This window comes from Sceloporus undulatus, chromosome 1 (assembly GCF_019175285.1).
Source record: "Sceloporus undulatus isolate JIND9_A2432 ecotype Alabama chromosome 1, SceUnd_v1.1, whole genome shotgun sequence".
NCBI lineage: Eukaryota > Metazoa > Chordata > Lepidosauria > Squamata > Phrynosomatidae > Sceloporus > Sceloporus undulatus.
Window position 1 is genome coordinate 100419891 of NC_056522.1, and position 15399 is coordinate 100435289.

Genomic DNA, 15399 nt, shown 5'->3' on the forward strand with positions numbered 1-15399 from the left:
GAGTTATGCACTGAGGAATTTATTTTTCTCAGTAAAAGGTGGAGCAGAGTTCACAGGCTTTCCTTTACAGAAAAATCTAACTCCATTTTACCTCACATTTTTCTCATATCAGCAAGAAGGAGGATTGTTCTGTTAAATTTTGTAGGGATTAGAGATCTTTGCTCAATGGATTTCTGATGGTAATAGAATGACAGAAGTAGCAGTAGTAAGATACACCTTTAAACTAGTAAGCAGTGTTCACAGAAAATTGCTGTTAACACATATTAACACTAAAAGATATGATAATGAATTGCATTGTTAATAGAAACATTACATGCAAAAAATAAAAAAAATCTACAGCTAAATATACAGTTAAGCACCATCAGAAAGTTTTCAATGTCCATTCATTCATTCTTATCTAATTCTCTAAGATCAGTTCTCCCTGTGCCTCCCTCTTTCTTCCTTTCACTTTGTGTGACAACATCTGGCAGGCAGGATTCGCATACCTAACAACAGGTAAGGCTGCCTGTAATCCACAGACCAAGAGAAATGCTTCTGAGGTGAAAAGCTGTGCATAACATTCAGCAACTTCTTCTTTGCCATTCTGTAACTTCTGTGGCCACTGGACAAGGCTTCAGGCAGAGATTCACAGCTGTCCCCAGTTGCTGAACTATAGCCTGAAGATGGCAAAGCTTCTTCCCATTCCACAGTGATGCTTCTTTCAGGATATTTGCTGACAGTAGCAGCAGCCACCTCTGCGGCCTTCCTGGGCACATCTGGCAAACAACTCTTGCAGAATTCTCCTGGATGGTGGGCACAGCAACCCTCGACCGCAAACATCTTCAGCCACAGGAATGCCAGCAGGTCACCTGATCATGCTTCCATAATAAATTGTGATCTTTATCCGATAAGTCTTTTACAGATTTTATTTTTTAAGGAAATGAAAGAGGCTTTGCTTCCAACAAACGCTGACACACCTCCTGCCAAGTCAGCCTGACCTGTCCCAAAGTTATGGATAACCAAAAAATAAGCCACATCAAAATTAAGACTAAAATTTCCAGAATATAAATTGAGCAGCCTCCTGCCAATCTTCATCAGAGAAGTGAGCATACAAAAGTCACTCGCTTTTAAAGCTCTGCTGAGGCAATGACTAGGGAAGGGGCTTGGCCTGTGTCCCGCAATCCAGCTCTGGCCAGGATTAGGAAGACGAAAGTAGTTCTCCTTACTCCACCTCCCAGTCACTCACAAAAAATGAGCACAGATTCTTGTAGCAAAGGAACTAGAGGATCCTCAGGCACCACACAAAATCCAAGGTAGTTCTCACACTAGTTATAGTCTCAATTGCAACTGGGATTTCAATAGATTAGAGCCCGTCTTGAAAAGTTATAGTTTAAAAGTCACTCATTCTTGTTACTCATTATAGTATTTAATGAGCAATTCGGTGTCTCTGGTCATTCTAGAAGTAATTCATCATTGCTAGGGGAGGGGGCGGCGGCAAGATGGACATAGAATATCACCAAACTTCTCAGTTCTGTTCACCACGGTCAAAAATGACATCATCATCATCATCATCATCATCATCATCATCATCATCATCATCATCATCATCAGAGTACTTATACCCCGGTCTTCAGCCCTAAAGGCTATCAGAGCGGTTTACAATTATTATTTTATAACTTAAGTTCAAAAGCACTAATTATTCCCAAACTGCATGGGAATTTTCACACATGGTAACTATACAGTGGTTGTATAGGGCCAACTGTAAATGGATGATCAAAGCTTGGAGAGGTGGCTGGGGATTGCTGGCTAGGGGATTCTGGGAGCTGTACTTCAAACATTTTTTCAAAATGACTATGGAGAATTCCCAATGTAGGTCATAGTATCTGTTACTTTCTGAAAAGGTGAAAGGTCATTCAGTTATCAACTTTCTTGTATGTAATCTCCTAACATTCTTAGTAATAATGCATTTAGAATTTATGTTGATGCTCTGCTAGGGAACTTTCATAAAATGAAAACTGATCCAGTACCAACCACAAAATAGCCTGAAGTACGTATAAATATCTTAGAAGCAGCCAGAAATAATTAAAGTGCAGCTTAGGTATCACTAGAAGATTTGTGGTTACTGATTTACAAGGTCCTGATTTAAACTTTGGCCCCACCAGTGGAAAAAAATCCTGACAAAACAGTGCAAAATGTTTGCAGCACATAATCCAAAAGATGTTTGCCCTGCCCTCGCGTGGAAGGCTCAAGTTAAGACTGGTAGATGGGCAGATAAACAGAATAAACTGCAGCTTATGATCATCAACTGTCCATTTTTGGTGAAATTCCTGTCAGATTAACTATGGACTACTCTGCACTGCAGAATTAATGCAGTTTGACACCGCTTTAACTACCATGGCTCAATGCTATGGAATTTTGGGATTTCTAGTTTTGAGAGATCTTTAGCCTTCTCTGTCAGAGAACTGTGATGCCACAACAACTAAAAATATCAGAATTCTACAGCATTGAGCCATGGCAGTTAAAGTAGTGTCAAACTGCATTATTTCTGCAGTGCAGATTAGACCTATGAAAGGAATACATATTTATTTGGGGCAGTCTGTACTGAGCCTTAGTCACTCTCAATGTTTGGTTGGTGAAAAATACAACTGAGTTAGATCAGTTCCTGGAATCATATTTGTCTCTGATATGGGCTGTAACTCTACAGTATGTGCATACAATTTTATACAGATATACCGTATATCCTCAACTATAAATCAACCTCATGTATAAGTCAAGGGCAGGTTTGGGGGCCAAAATTATGGATTTTGACATGACCCATGGATAAATCGAGGGTAAAACCTATGGGCATGCAACAAAGGATCTAAAGGATGGAGCAAAGAAAACAATGCCAAAGAATTTGCAATATTCCAGCAGGCATAACTGTTTGTGCTCATACTAAAACCTGAATGAATGCAAGAGCAGAGGAGGGTCAGTGCTTCCAGGACAGATTTCACTCTTGTCTTTCACCAGGGAATAGTTTAAAAAAAAAAAAGAGTTAAAGTGCAGTACTTGCACTGGCTTGTGGATAAGTTGACTCAATTTTTGGGGGTCAATTTTTGACTAAAATGTCTAGATTTATACATGAGTATATACAGTAAGTGAAAGCAAACCCTTTTTGTTTACCATTCTCTGTCCTAAGAACAAGCTGCACCATTGTTCCTTGTGACAGGCTATTTGGCAGAGGTTTGTTTCCAATGGCAGCTTTGTGCTACCGAAAAATGCTTTCAGGCGCAAGGACATGAGCACCTGATCTTTGCTCATTCCTTTTTGCCCTTCCTAATGCAACTCTCTGTGTCAGATCACACACAAGATCTAGTGACAACTCAGGAGCACAGGTAGGCTGAGTGTACAAACGTCTGCAAGAAGGAAGTGCTTTCAGATTTACATATAGCAACATTAGATAAAGCCCAGAAATCCACCAGTACAGAACCTCATGGCCAAAATGCTGCATACTGGCCACATACAGCTCGCCACCACTAGTAGTTTGTTGGTCATAGCTCCTGCCTTCACTGTAGTGCAAAACAGCATATCATACCAAAACAAGGCACTCCACAAATGGATGACTTCTTTGAGAATAATTCTTCTCTAAAATCTCAAGGAATTCTTGCAGGAAATTCTTCTTTAACACAAGGTACTCATTTCCTGAGAAGCTTGTTTTAGCCCAGAAATCACAGGTGGGATTTTCAATGTCTATCTGCTAGTGTACTTCTGATGTTTGGTGGTGTGGGGCCACAGCAATAGGGTATGGAGCCTATTGTGGAATCGGGGTGTGCAAAATTGGCCTCTGGACTCACCACAGTTGCAGTGGCATTACTAGGGGTGCCATCTGCATCCGGTTACATGCCAAAAGAGAGTGCAGAGCACACCCTTTTATCAACACCCCCTTGCCTCCCTGTCCCAGATGACACCAGGGGTGGGGACACCACTGCACAGTTGTCAACTCATCATCAATATATGCCATGAAAACATACTTGCTTCTCCACTGTATCCATATTTTGCTTGTCTTTACAAATGGCAGCCCTTGGTATTGTTAAAAACAAACAGATCCACTATCTCTCTGACATCTTATTCAAATTTACAAGGACAGGAAACACTGTATTGTCAGATTCAGCTGCCAGAACAGGCCTTCTGTATTAGTAACCACTTTGTCTTGCATAATGAAAGGAAGAAATGGTATCCTTTGAAGGTCACTAAAAAGTTGAAATTGTCCCACTGCCATATAAATGCTAAGCAGATTCATTATACTAGAAAAACATTTTATGGTTCTGCTTGCAAACTATCTTGTGCTCTCTACATGAAACTCATTTGAATCTTTTCCAAAATAACTCAAGCAGCCGTTTCCCATCCCCATGCTGTATTCTGCCAAATGATGGAGTCATTCTTGCAAACTCTATTTACTCTTCATAAATGCAATGTGGCACTGTAAAAATGACTCTGGATAATACACATCATTTTGCAAATCCCTGAGCATTTCAGCCTCAGGGGTGGAGAGATAACTGAAAAGGACATATGACCAAGGTTTATAAAATTATGGAAGATATGATAAGAGAGACAGCTGCTAGTACTCAGAGTTATCTAATAAAAATCAATGGGCTTACAATTCAAGATAGGCAAAACAAAATACTTCTTCTTCACTTGGCACATAACTAATATCTGGAATTCATTGCCACAAGCCAAGATGATGGCTACCAAAATAATTTCAAAGGAGGATTATACAAATTTACAAAAAAGTGGTCTACTGTTTGGTAGTGATGATGTCCAATCCTTCAAAAGGAAATATTATTGAGTGGACAAGGAAAACAGAGTACTATCAGTTCTCCTAAGAAGCCAGCTTCTTAGGGCTTTGCCTCCCAAATCCCACCCCTGACACCGAGTCACCCATTCCATCAGGCAGCAAATGATCAAAGAGAGGGCTCAGCTGAGAGACTGATTTTTAGGCTCCTCCTCTCTTTTATAGCACATTTATAGCACTATGATTCCACTTTAACTGCCATGACTAAATAATAATAATAATAATAATAATAACAATAACAATAATATTTATTTATTTGTACCCCACCTCTCTGTGCAACACAACCAGGACAGCGTACATGTTGAAAATACAATCAAATCCCAACAACCCAGCCCCCTAAAATACAATTAAACAATTCCTAGATTAAAACATACCTTAAAATAACAGATAAATCACACAATGGCTATAGCACAAGTCAAGGAATAACAGATGCAGCTGCTTTTGGTGGCCGGTTATCTATTTGGGAAAGGCCTGCCGGAAGAGATCCGTTTTAACAGCTTTTTTAAAGCTGTTCAAGGTGGTAATGTGATGGATCACATCCGGCAGGCTATTCCATAATCTGGAATCCTGTGGAATCCTGGACTTTGCAGTTTGGGGAAGCATTAGCGTTCTCTGCCAAATAATTCTAAAAACCAATGTGAAGTCAAAGGCTTTTACAGCCAACGTCCATAGTTTTTTGTAGGTTTTTTGGGCTATACGGCTGTGTTCTGGAAGAATTTATCCCTGAAGTTTTGCCTGCATCTGTGGCTGGCACCTTCAAAGGTTAGTGGCATGAAAGTGAGTGGGGCATATATACTGTGTGACCCTTGATTGGAAGAAAGTGATTTACATGTTTATCTGTGTGTTGGTCTGTTGGTGAATGGCAAGGCCTCAGGGTGGGAGGACATGCAAGGAGGATTTGTGTCTATTTCATTAGTGATCCATTGTCTGCTGGGAAAGCCCCTGACCCTGGGTGATATTCATTTGCATGTGCATGGTTTTTTTCAAGACTGGTAGCCAAACTTTGTTTACTTTCAGAGTTTCTTCTTTCCTATTGAAGTTGTCCAGGTGGTAGCCTAAATACCCTTCCCGAAACTGCAAAGTTCAGGATTCCATAAGATTCTGCCATGACAGTTAAAGTGGAACCACAGGGCTTTAACTATGTAGTCTGGAAGGGGCTCAGGTTCCATTCCAACTGGCTGTAATAAGACCAGTCATGTCTGGCTGCTTTACAGCTGGTCATTAGAAGAGATTTGTAGCATTAAAACTTGGTGCCTGTGTTTTCTTATTTTCCTTCCTCATTCATTTCCCTTTTGTGTTCAGTCTTTTTCCACTCTAAATCGAACAGAAGTCATCTTGTTTTTCCTCATCTGAAAGCTCCTCAGAAAACCATTCTGACCAAGGGAAGCTCTATATTCAGAGGCAACATACCATGAGGAAATAGTTGAAGGTATTTACGTCCACTTATGATGTTTGGAAGATTTCATGGGGAATACGATTCCCTTAAACTCTTAAATTCAAAAGGCAATGTTCATGCAGGCACATGTTCAAAGCCTCTTTATTCCTAGGTCTTAATTCTTTCCTTAGTGTGTTTTTTGTTACAAGATCTTTTGAACAAGTAACTAAGTATTCTCAGGAAAATATAATGTGCACTGGATCAAATCCTTCATCCTCTTATTATGATTTACTTTATTAAGATACTCACGAGACACTCTCAGGGAGTAATATGTACATGAATGCATGCACTATATTCATAATTCATGTTATAGTGAAAAGCTTATAAAATTTGGATGAGGTAAATCAACTGGGAACAAAAAAGTGCCTAAATGGAGAAAGCGATTAAGAGCCTAAAATATTAGAGAGAATTTTTTCCTCTCTCTTAATACTAGAACCTCAGTCAGCAAAAATGGGACAGTCAGAAGTGATTCAGGAGTTTCTTTGTCAGGTAGAGAAGAAAGGCAGGGCATCATCAGACATTATGGGAAACCACAATAGTACAGTCTATGATATATTCCCTACCATAACAGGTTATGACAGCTACCAATGTGGACAGCTTTAATGGGGAATTACGGTACACAAATTAGTGCAACACACTAGTGGCTCCTAAAAGCAATGGTCACATACAACCTCCAGAATCAGAGACTATATTTGTTAGAGAAGATTACATCATATTTTTAGGATTCCACAAGCCATTGTAAGACAATTGTGGACTGGTCTAGATGTATGTTTTGGCTGATCCAGCAGTGGTCTTTTTCTGACCTTTGCACAGGTCAGAAGCATTCACCTACCCACCTCCATTGCTCTTTCTCTTTCCCTCTCCTCTTTTTCTTCTCTCTCCTTTTTATTTCTTGTTGGTCCTTCTCCCCCTCCACTGTGATGTTTACTCTGTCTTTTCCTCAGCAAACACTCTTCATGGGCTGCTTTGAGGTCCTCTGCAGAAATAAATACCTGAGACCTGACTGCATCTTTGGCTACTGCCACACCGTGGAAATAATGCAGTTTGACATCTCTTAAATTGCTATAGCTCAATTCTATGAAATTCTGGGATTTGTAGTTTGTTGTGGCACAAGAACTCTGACCGAGAAGACTAAATGCCTCTACAAATCCCAGAATTCTATAGCATTGAGCTATGGCAGTTAAAGCAGTGTCAAACTGCATTCATTCTGCAGTCTAAATGAAGCCTTTGTCTCTAGGAAAGATTAAGGAAGGCTGAGACCCAGTGACTGAAGATGGTATTATAGGCTGCAGATATTTTAATTAACTAAAATTAATTAATCACTTAATCCCAAGGTATACACCACTTAGTATCCATGCCAAATTTTAGGTTTCCAGGATTCATGGTCATAAAGCTGTGACATGGATAGACACACATTTTCTTTTATTATTATATAGAGAAAGAGTATTTCCTTTCCAAAGGCAACGTAGACTGAATAGAATATGTATAGATATAAATATGTCTATCAAATCTGACCCCAGCTTGATCAAGCCTCCATTCAGAAAGGGGCAGTTGTCTATCAGTAAAGCAAAAGCCACAATGTTTGGGGTTATGATTAATCCTAACCCACTGATCTACCACAACTCTTTCAAATAAATAGCAACTTTTTTTTATTTTGAAATTTTAAAAAAAATAGTTCTCAACCAATACTTTTAAAAAATCTACATACACAAAGTAATTTTGCACACTCAAGTAGTCACTGCCAAGATCAATAAGACAACAACCTTTTTGTAGCATGATTGAAATCCTAACAGGAGCTTATAAAACCGGAATATGCTTATACATTCCATATTGACTATGAAAAGTATTTGTTTATTATTTATTTATAGTATTTATACCCTGCTCTTCAGCCAAAGGCTATCATATTGACTATGAAAAGTGAGCTTAGTAAAAGCTGAAAAGCAACATAAGACAGACAAATTTTAGGTTGCAACATTTTAAAGGTATTTAAAGGTGTTTTTTAAAATATATATAATGTAGTTATTTTCTTAACTCACCAGTAATATAAAATCTCTTAAGATCTGTGCGCCTAATATCCTTTGGCTGACTGCCCTTTTTCTTTTTTTTCTCATAGTCCTCTTTTTCGCCAGAATGTTTGCCATTTTCATGAGCACCACTGGCTTGACCCAAAATGACATCATCTTTTCCCGTTGGACTTCTACATACAGTGGTTCCATTTGTAGAAGTTGCCTCTGCATTTTGTTTAGCTAGCCGCTTCTTCTTCAAACTAGAAGAAAAGAAAAGAAATGGAAGAAATATAGATGGCTAGCTTGCAGTTGTTACTAGCTAAGGAAGGCAATAGCAAACCACCTGTAAAGAACTCTTGCCAAGAAAACCCCATTTGCCTCAGCATCACCATAAATTGGAAATGACTTGAAGGCGCACAACTACTATTAATTGTAATTATAATTTATACATCCCCACTATGTTGCTTGCCTTGAGGTCAGAAACAAGGCACCCAGTGTCAATCACATGGCTGGGCACCTCACCTGGACTTCAGGTGGAGTGATTCACAATAGTAGTGACACAGCGAGGATGCATGTGTAGATAGCCCCATGGCATTGCTATGCAGTGCTCTAGGCTTTCCTGTAAAAATCTGGAGCAAAAGATAAGTTTCTTAAAAACCAGTTAAAGGAAGTAATAGTGTAGATCTGGTGCAGAACTGGGCTTATGTTGTGAAGACAGTTCGTATTCGAATCAGGGATTCGGCCCTGTGTCGTGAAGACAGGTTGATGTGAGGAGGGGGGTGAGACCAATTTATTTGGCCCCTAGAGACAAACCCTGGGACTCAAGGCAGCTCACAACAAGACTAAAATGGATACTGACAAAACAGGTACCAGATAAAAAGTGATAAGAATGTTGTAAGGATAAAACACGCAACCAATTATAATATAGTAATATTAAAATATTATTGTAATATTAGCAGATTACTGTAGTTAAACCCACTTTAAAACATATCAGTAAAAAATACAGCATCACTTCATTTAGAGCCCCCTATTCAACACTCTGTCGACTGCTGAACATTCACTCAAACAAAATGGGGGCAGGGAAAACCACAACCTGAGACCAGCCAATTTTCTTGTATAAGATTACCAATTCCTCCACTAGATCCAAATAAACAAAACTTCAAAAGTTTGCATTATGTATTTTGTGCATTTTGGTTGGCCCATTAAAGGTATTGCCGTTTTGTGGTTTTTGGATGTTATTTTACTTTGCTGTATGGCCAACACAGCCATATGGATACTTTTTTAAAACAAAATTCTTGTTAATCAAAATTCACTGCTAACATGATTCTCAGGGATTCTTTTGATTCCATTTCCATAAGATGGATACTGCTACTGTATCTCTACCTTTCATGCCACTTCAATAACCTCAGAGGTCTGGATTCAACTTTGTGGACTAGGCACATTTTTACCATTAGTTAGGCGGTGTACAAATCGCCCCTTTGGGGCGGCCTGCACCTGCCCCATTCCCCGACAGATTGGGGCCTCAGCTGCCACGTTGGCAGCCCTGAGGCCCCAATCCACCGCTTTTCCAGGCCAGCCTGGAAAGAGGTGTCCTTGGGGCTTCATGCCCCAAAGACACCCCAACAGCGGTGGGGAAAGGGAGAAAGGGGCCACTTGGCCCCTTTCTCCTTTGTGTTGCTCGTGCAGCCATGTAAAGGCTGCGCCAGTGACACAAACCAAGGAAGGAGCTCCGTTTCGGAGCTCCTTCAGCAGCACGAAGACGTCACGTCCACGCCGCCCCATTTGGAGGCTGCGCGGCCGTGACGTCGTAATGGCAATGCCCATGTAGAAAGGGTGCCACCGTTACAATGTACTAGGGTTGCAGGGCGTCTGGAAAGGACGCCCCGAGGCAACCCTAGTACGCGTGCAGGCCGGCGTAAAGCGCTGGTCTGTGCAGCACCTTATTCTTGAAACAGAATAAAAAGGAGGAAGGAAGGGGGGAGGAAAAAGAAGAAGAAAAAATGTGGCTCACCTTTAAGACAAACTGGCTTTTTATTTCTGCATGAGCTTTCATACATATAAACTTACTTCTTTGGATGAAGTACCAAGTGGTATTAAGGACTCAGGCATAGAACATATTTATACAGATGTAGGAGGAGATGTGATAGGATCAAAAAAGATGCAAATCCTGATGCTTGTCCTTCAATCTTCTACACTATGCTGGCTTATTTAAGAAAATGCAGACATAAAAAGATGGTTTGACATGGATGAAACTCAAAAATACCCAATATAGAATGAAAATAAAACGAACAGAAAACCCAGAGGCATTCCATTGTAGACATCAAAAAAATAATTTATTGCGGTATCAAGCTGTTGCCTTGTTGGACCTTGGGAGACCAGGGTTTCTGTCCCCTAATCATGGAAACTCACTGGATGACTTTGGTGAGTCATATACTCTCAGCCTAAGATGAAGGCAATGCCAAACCTCTGAACAAACCTTGCCAAGAAAACCCTAGAAAAGGCTTGCCATACATTAGAGCCAACTTGAGGGCACATAACAACAAATATTCTTATATAAAAGACATATTTGGTAAAGCAACAGCATCAGAAAAATTAAGGACATCACACACAGTTCTGAGAACACACACACACACTTTGACAAGGGATGGGACAATGCAGTTTGTCAAAATCTGAGCAACTGCATAACTTGGGATCATCTTGGAAATGTTTGATAAAGTAAGAGAAGACAGAATTGTCAGTGAAAAACTCTCATGTTACATGCCTAATGAGTTTTTAAAAAACCCTGACAGTTCAGCTGCAGCAATCACCGCTTCAGGGATGCACACATCTGTTTTCTAAAGCAGTGTATCAGCTGGCCTTGCTTGGGAGCATCCTCTCCTTTATTAAGTACAGTAATGACACACAGCAAATTATATGTTGATTAGCCATGCCATGAAATTAGCATGGGTATCTGGATAATGTGAAGTGCTGGAAAAACAGTGACTGCCCAGAACAAACAGTAAATTTACCAGTCAATGTTATGGCAACCAACCATACATTCTGGCACACAAAATAATGCAAACCAACAGGCTCCTCACTTTCAGCAGCTTGAAGAAAATACTGTAGTGGCTGAATGGACAAATGTGGCTGAATGTGTTTGACAAAATGGTCTCTCGGGGTGGGGAGCAGGAAGAAAACATGGCCTTGGAAATACTTCTGCATATTCTCATTTATAATTCTGTCACAAAGTTCTCGGTCTCTTCTGTGACAGGGCACTTTATAGATTTTGTACAGATAAACCAACCTTGTTTCATAACCCACCAACCATGTAATAAAAGGAACAAAGATTTTTAAGCCACATGCTTAGCGTCCTAGTTTTGAAAGCCTGAAGCCAGAAGATACTTCCCACACATCATGCTTTCAAAATGTTTCTGTTCTGTTCATTCTAATGCAATAATTCCAACATAAGAGGAAACTGACTTTTCACTACAAGAAAAAATCAATATCACCACCGGAGGCTACAGCTCCACAGAAAGAAAGCACACAAAAACAGAGATTTTTTTCAGTGAAACAGCACAAAAAATAATTTCTTATACATACCAAATACTTTCTCTTGGCATGGAATATTCTAAGCTCACTGACAAGGGAGGGCACTACACTTACCTACTGTTTTAGTTTAGGTTTCGCTAGAGAGTAAGGCTATTGGTGGCAACTAGTCAATACAGTTTTGCATTAGATCCAACACTAAAGTCAATAAGATTCCCAGCATGAGAGGACGTTATTGTCCTTGTGTCTTGTTTGTGGGCTTCCCCTAGAGATCCCAATGGCCACTGTTATAACAGCACACCGGATTAAGTAGACATTTGATCTGATCCAACATGGTTCATATGTTTCTTATGAAAGCTATCACATTTGTCTTGGCTTTCCAAAAATCAGTAATTGTTTGTTCTTCAGAGTACTTTTGTGTCTTCCCACCCCATATCTGTAAGTCTGTGGTTCCTCATCCTCCTCTCTGCAGGTTTGCAATTCCTTAGTAGCTTAAGTTACTTTAAAAGTAACAGGTTTTGTTTAGTATAAACTTTTGTGGATTGCAATCCACTTCATCAGATGAATGGACTGCTTCCCAGTTGGCAGAATATTATATACAATGGCATGTATTATACCCCATGTGCTTGGTGAATGGGTAGGTAATGTAATCACTAGAGTTAGGAGCAACCAAAATGCAAAGAAAATATATTACTATATGAAGTTGAAGGCTTTCATGGCCGGCATCCATAGTTTTTTGTGGGTTTTTCAGGCCATGTGGCCATTTTCTAGAAGAGTTTCTTCCTGATGTTTTGCCAGCATCTGTGGCTGGCATCTTCAGAGAATGCTTGCCTGCAAAGGAGTTGTGTATATATATTGTGTGACCTGGAAAGGCAGGAGTGATTTGCATGTGGATCATTCTGTTGCTAATGGCAGGCCTCACTGTGGGAGGGTCTGCAAAAGAGGATTAGTGTCTGCTTGATCAGTGCTCATTGTCTGCTGGGAAACCCCTGACCCTGGGAGATTTCTCATTTGCATGTGTTGAGTTTTGAACTAGCTATTTTTCAGGACTGGTAGCCAAACCTTGTTTACTTTAAGTGTTTCCTCTTTCCGGTTGAAATTATCCAGATGTTTGTGGATCTCAATGGCTTCCCTGTGCATCCTGACATGGTAGTGGTTGGCATGGTCCAGAACTTCAGTGTTCTCAAACAGTATTTTATGCCCAGGATGGTTTGTGGCATGTTCTGCTACTGCTGATTTTTCTGGCTGGCCCAGTCTGCAGTGTTTCTCGTGTTCCTTGATTCTTGTTTGCACACTGCGTTTGGTGGTCCCTATGTAAACTTGTCCGCAGCTGCATGGTATGCGGTAAACTCCTGCGGCTGTGAGAGGCTCTCTCTGGTCCTTGGCTGAGTGAAGCATTTGCTGGATTTTCTTTGTCAGTTTGTAAACCATTTGAAGGTTGTGCTTCCTCACCACTTTGCCTATTCTGTCTGTGACTCCTTTGATGTATGGTAAAAATACCTTCCCTTTGGGTGGCTGCTTGTCTTCACTCCACTGGGTTTTTCTGGGCCTGCAGCCCTTCTAATGTCTGAGCTGAAATAACCATTAGCCTGTAGAGCCTGGTCCAAGTACTTCAGCTCATCTTCCAAGAAATGAGGTCCACAGATGCATTTTGCCCGGTCTACCAGTGTTTTAATTGTGCTTCTTTTTTGTCCTGGGTGATGGTTGGAGTTCTTGTGCAGGAATTGGTCTGTATGTGTAGGTTTTCTGTACACTGTGTGACCCAAATGTTGGTTCGGTTTGCAGATGACTAGGACATCCAAGAATGTCATGGCCAGCCAAGAGCAGCTGGAGGAGGAGGAGGAGGAGGATGGGCCTTCCCCAGAGCAAGAGCTAATTGAGGCTACACCAGGTGCTAATCCTGCTCTGCCAGGTCCCAGCTGTGATCCCCCAGCCCCAGAGGAGGAGGCTCAACCAGGTCCTAGTGCTAGTGAGATGCCTCCTGTGGTGCAACAGCCTAGAGGTGACTCTGGGGAGGAATCATGCCTGGATGTGCCTACCTATAAACAAAGAAGGGCTGAGAGTGCTTGCAGGCACAGATCCAGGAGAATTGCAGAGAGGCAATTAGCAAACCAGCCTCAGGTGGCATGGGGGAGAGTTTCCCTTACTTAAGGTGCAGAGGGGCCTCAACTCAGTGCCAGAGTTTATTGCATGATCCTTTGGTGTGATTGCTGCTGGCACTGGCTCATTGTATCTTGATTCCTTGTTGCCTTGACCTAGGAATGGTCTGGACCCTTGTTATCTTCTGGCTGCTTTGACCCTGGACTGATTTGACTACTCTGACTTCTGGTATCCTGACTTTGGCTTGGTTTTTGGATTGCTCTCTAACGCTGACTCCTTGCAGGGTCTGTGGTCTGCTTCCATTTGCTGTGCTAAGCCATTCTTATCGGCATAGTGTGAGTGTGCTGGCTGCAGTCTAGGACAAAGAATGGCAGTGTTCCTTCCTTTTCTTTTTCCATAGTGAATTGGGTGTTGGGGTGGTTGTTGTTCAGATGGTTCAGGAACACAGCCAGATCTTCTTCTCCTTGGCTCCAAATGGTGAAAGTGTCATCCACATATCGGAACCAAGTTGTGGGCTTTTTCAGTGCTGTTTCCAGGGCTTGCTTTTCAAAGTGTTCCATGTAAAAGTTTGCTATCACATTCCCATTGCTACCCCATCTCTCTGTTTGTAGAATCTATTGACCCACTGGAAATAGCTTGTGGTGAGGCAATGTTCAAACAGGGTTGTAATGTCTTCTGGACAAATCTGTCGGATGAGTGTCATGGTGTCCATTATGGGGACTTTGTTGAACAGGGAGACCACATCAAAGCTGATTAAAATGTCTCCAAGTTTTAGTTCAAGGTTATTGATTTTTCCTATGAAGTAAGCTGAGTCCTTGATGTTGTGGGGAGTTTGCCCTATATTGGTTTGCAATTGTGTGGCCAGAAACTTAGCCAAGTCATATGTGGGAGAAAATATATTACTGTTTGTACTTCTCGCATTTTAGTTCTGACCCTACTGATGTCAACCTACAACTACAGGTGGAACTGGAGAAAACAGGTTATGTGGGCTCCCTGGTTGTGGAATAATGATTTCATGTAAGGTATGCCAGAAACATGACCTTAAGTACTCTGTTTTGTGACATATTGTGGGTGAAAGACAGTCCCTACTGGCCTTTCTCTCATCAGTTTTCAGTGTCACACTGATAATGTCATTTTACTGGACTGGTTCTGTGCGATGAGAGGAGGCAGCTCTGTGCCATCTCCAGGGCCAGTTCCAGAGAGTAATACTGGAGGATTATGGCTCATCTTAATGGCTAATAAGCTGTGGAGTGCTGCAGCATTCCATCCTATGGAATCCATAAGGAGGATATTTAATATTTATATGAAGCTGTTGGGTGAGTTTGTTAGGATTTTGGGGGTCAGGTTCCATCAATATGCTGATAACACCCAGTTCCATGTGACAAAAGGTTATTTATTTTTATTCTGCACTAGTTAGATGTCATCTGAAATACATTATGGACACTGCTCTTTAAAAGGGTTACAAACTGGAAAAGTTTCAGAGACTGACAATGCTCAGCCTGGAGAAGAGAAATCTGTTTCTA

At 41.0% G+C, this 15399-nt stretch overlaps 1 protein-coding gene across 4 annotated transcripts in view; it reads right to left on the bottom strand.

Annotated features, from left to right (window-relative positions):
• The window catches only part of NCOA7 (nuclear receptor coactivator 7), a 104459-nt gene that overhangs the window by 60967 nt on the left and 28093 nt on the right, over nucleotides 1–15399 (bottom strand). For all 4 annotated transcript variants that reach the window (XM_042448125.1, XM_042448116.1, XM_042448140.1 and 1 more), the window contains exon 3: nucleotides 8282–8511. In XM_042448125.1, the coding sequence (XP_042304059.1) occupies nucleotides 8282–8511 (230 nt within the window). The remainder of the gene's footprint in view (nucleotides 1–8281; nucleotides 8512–15399) is intronic.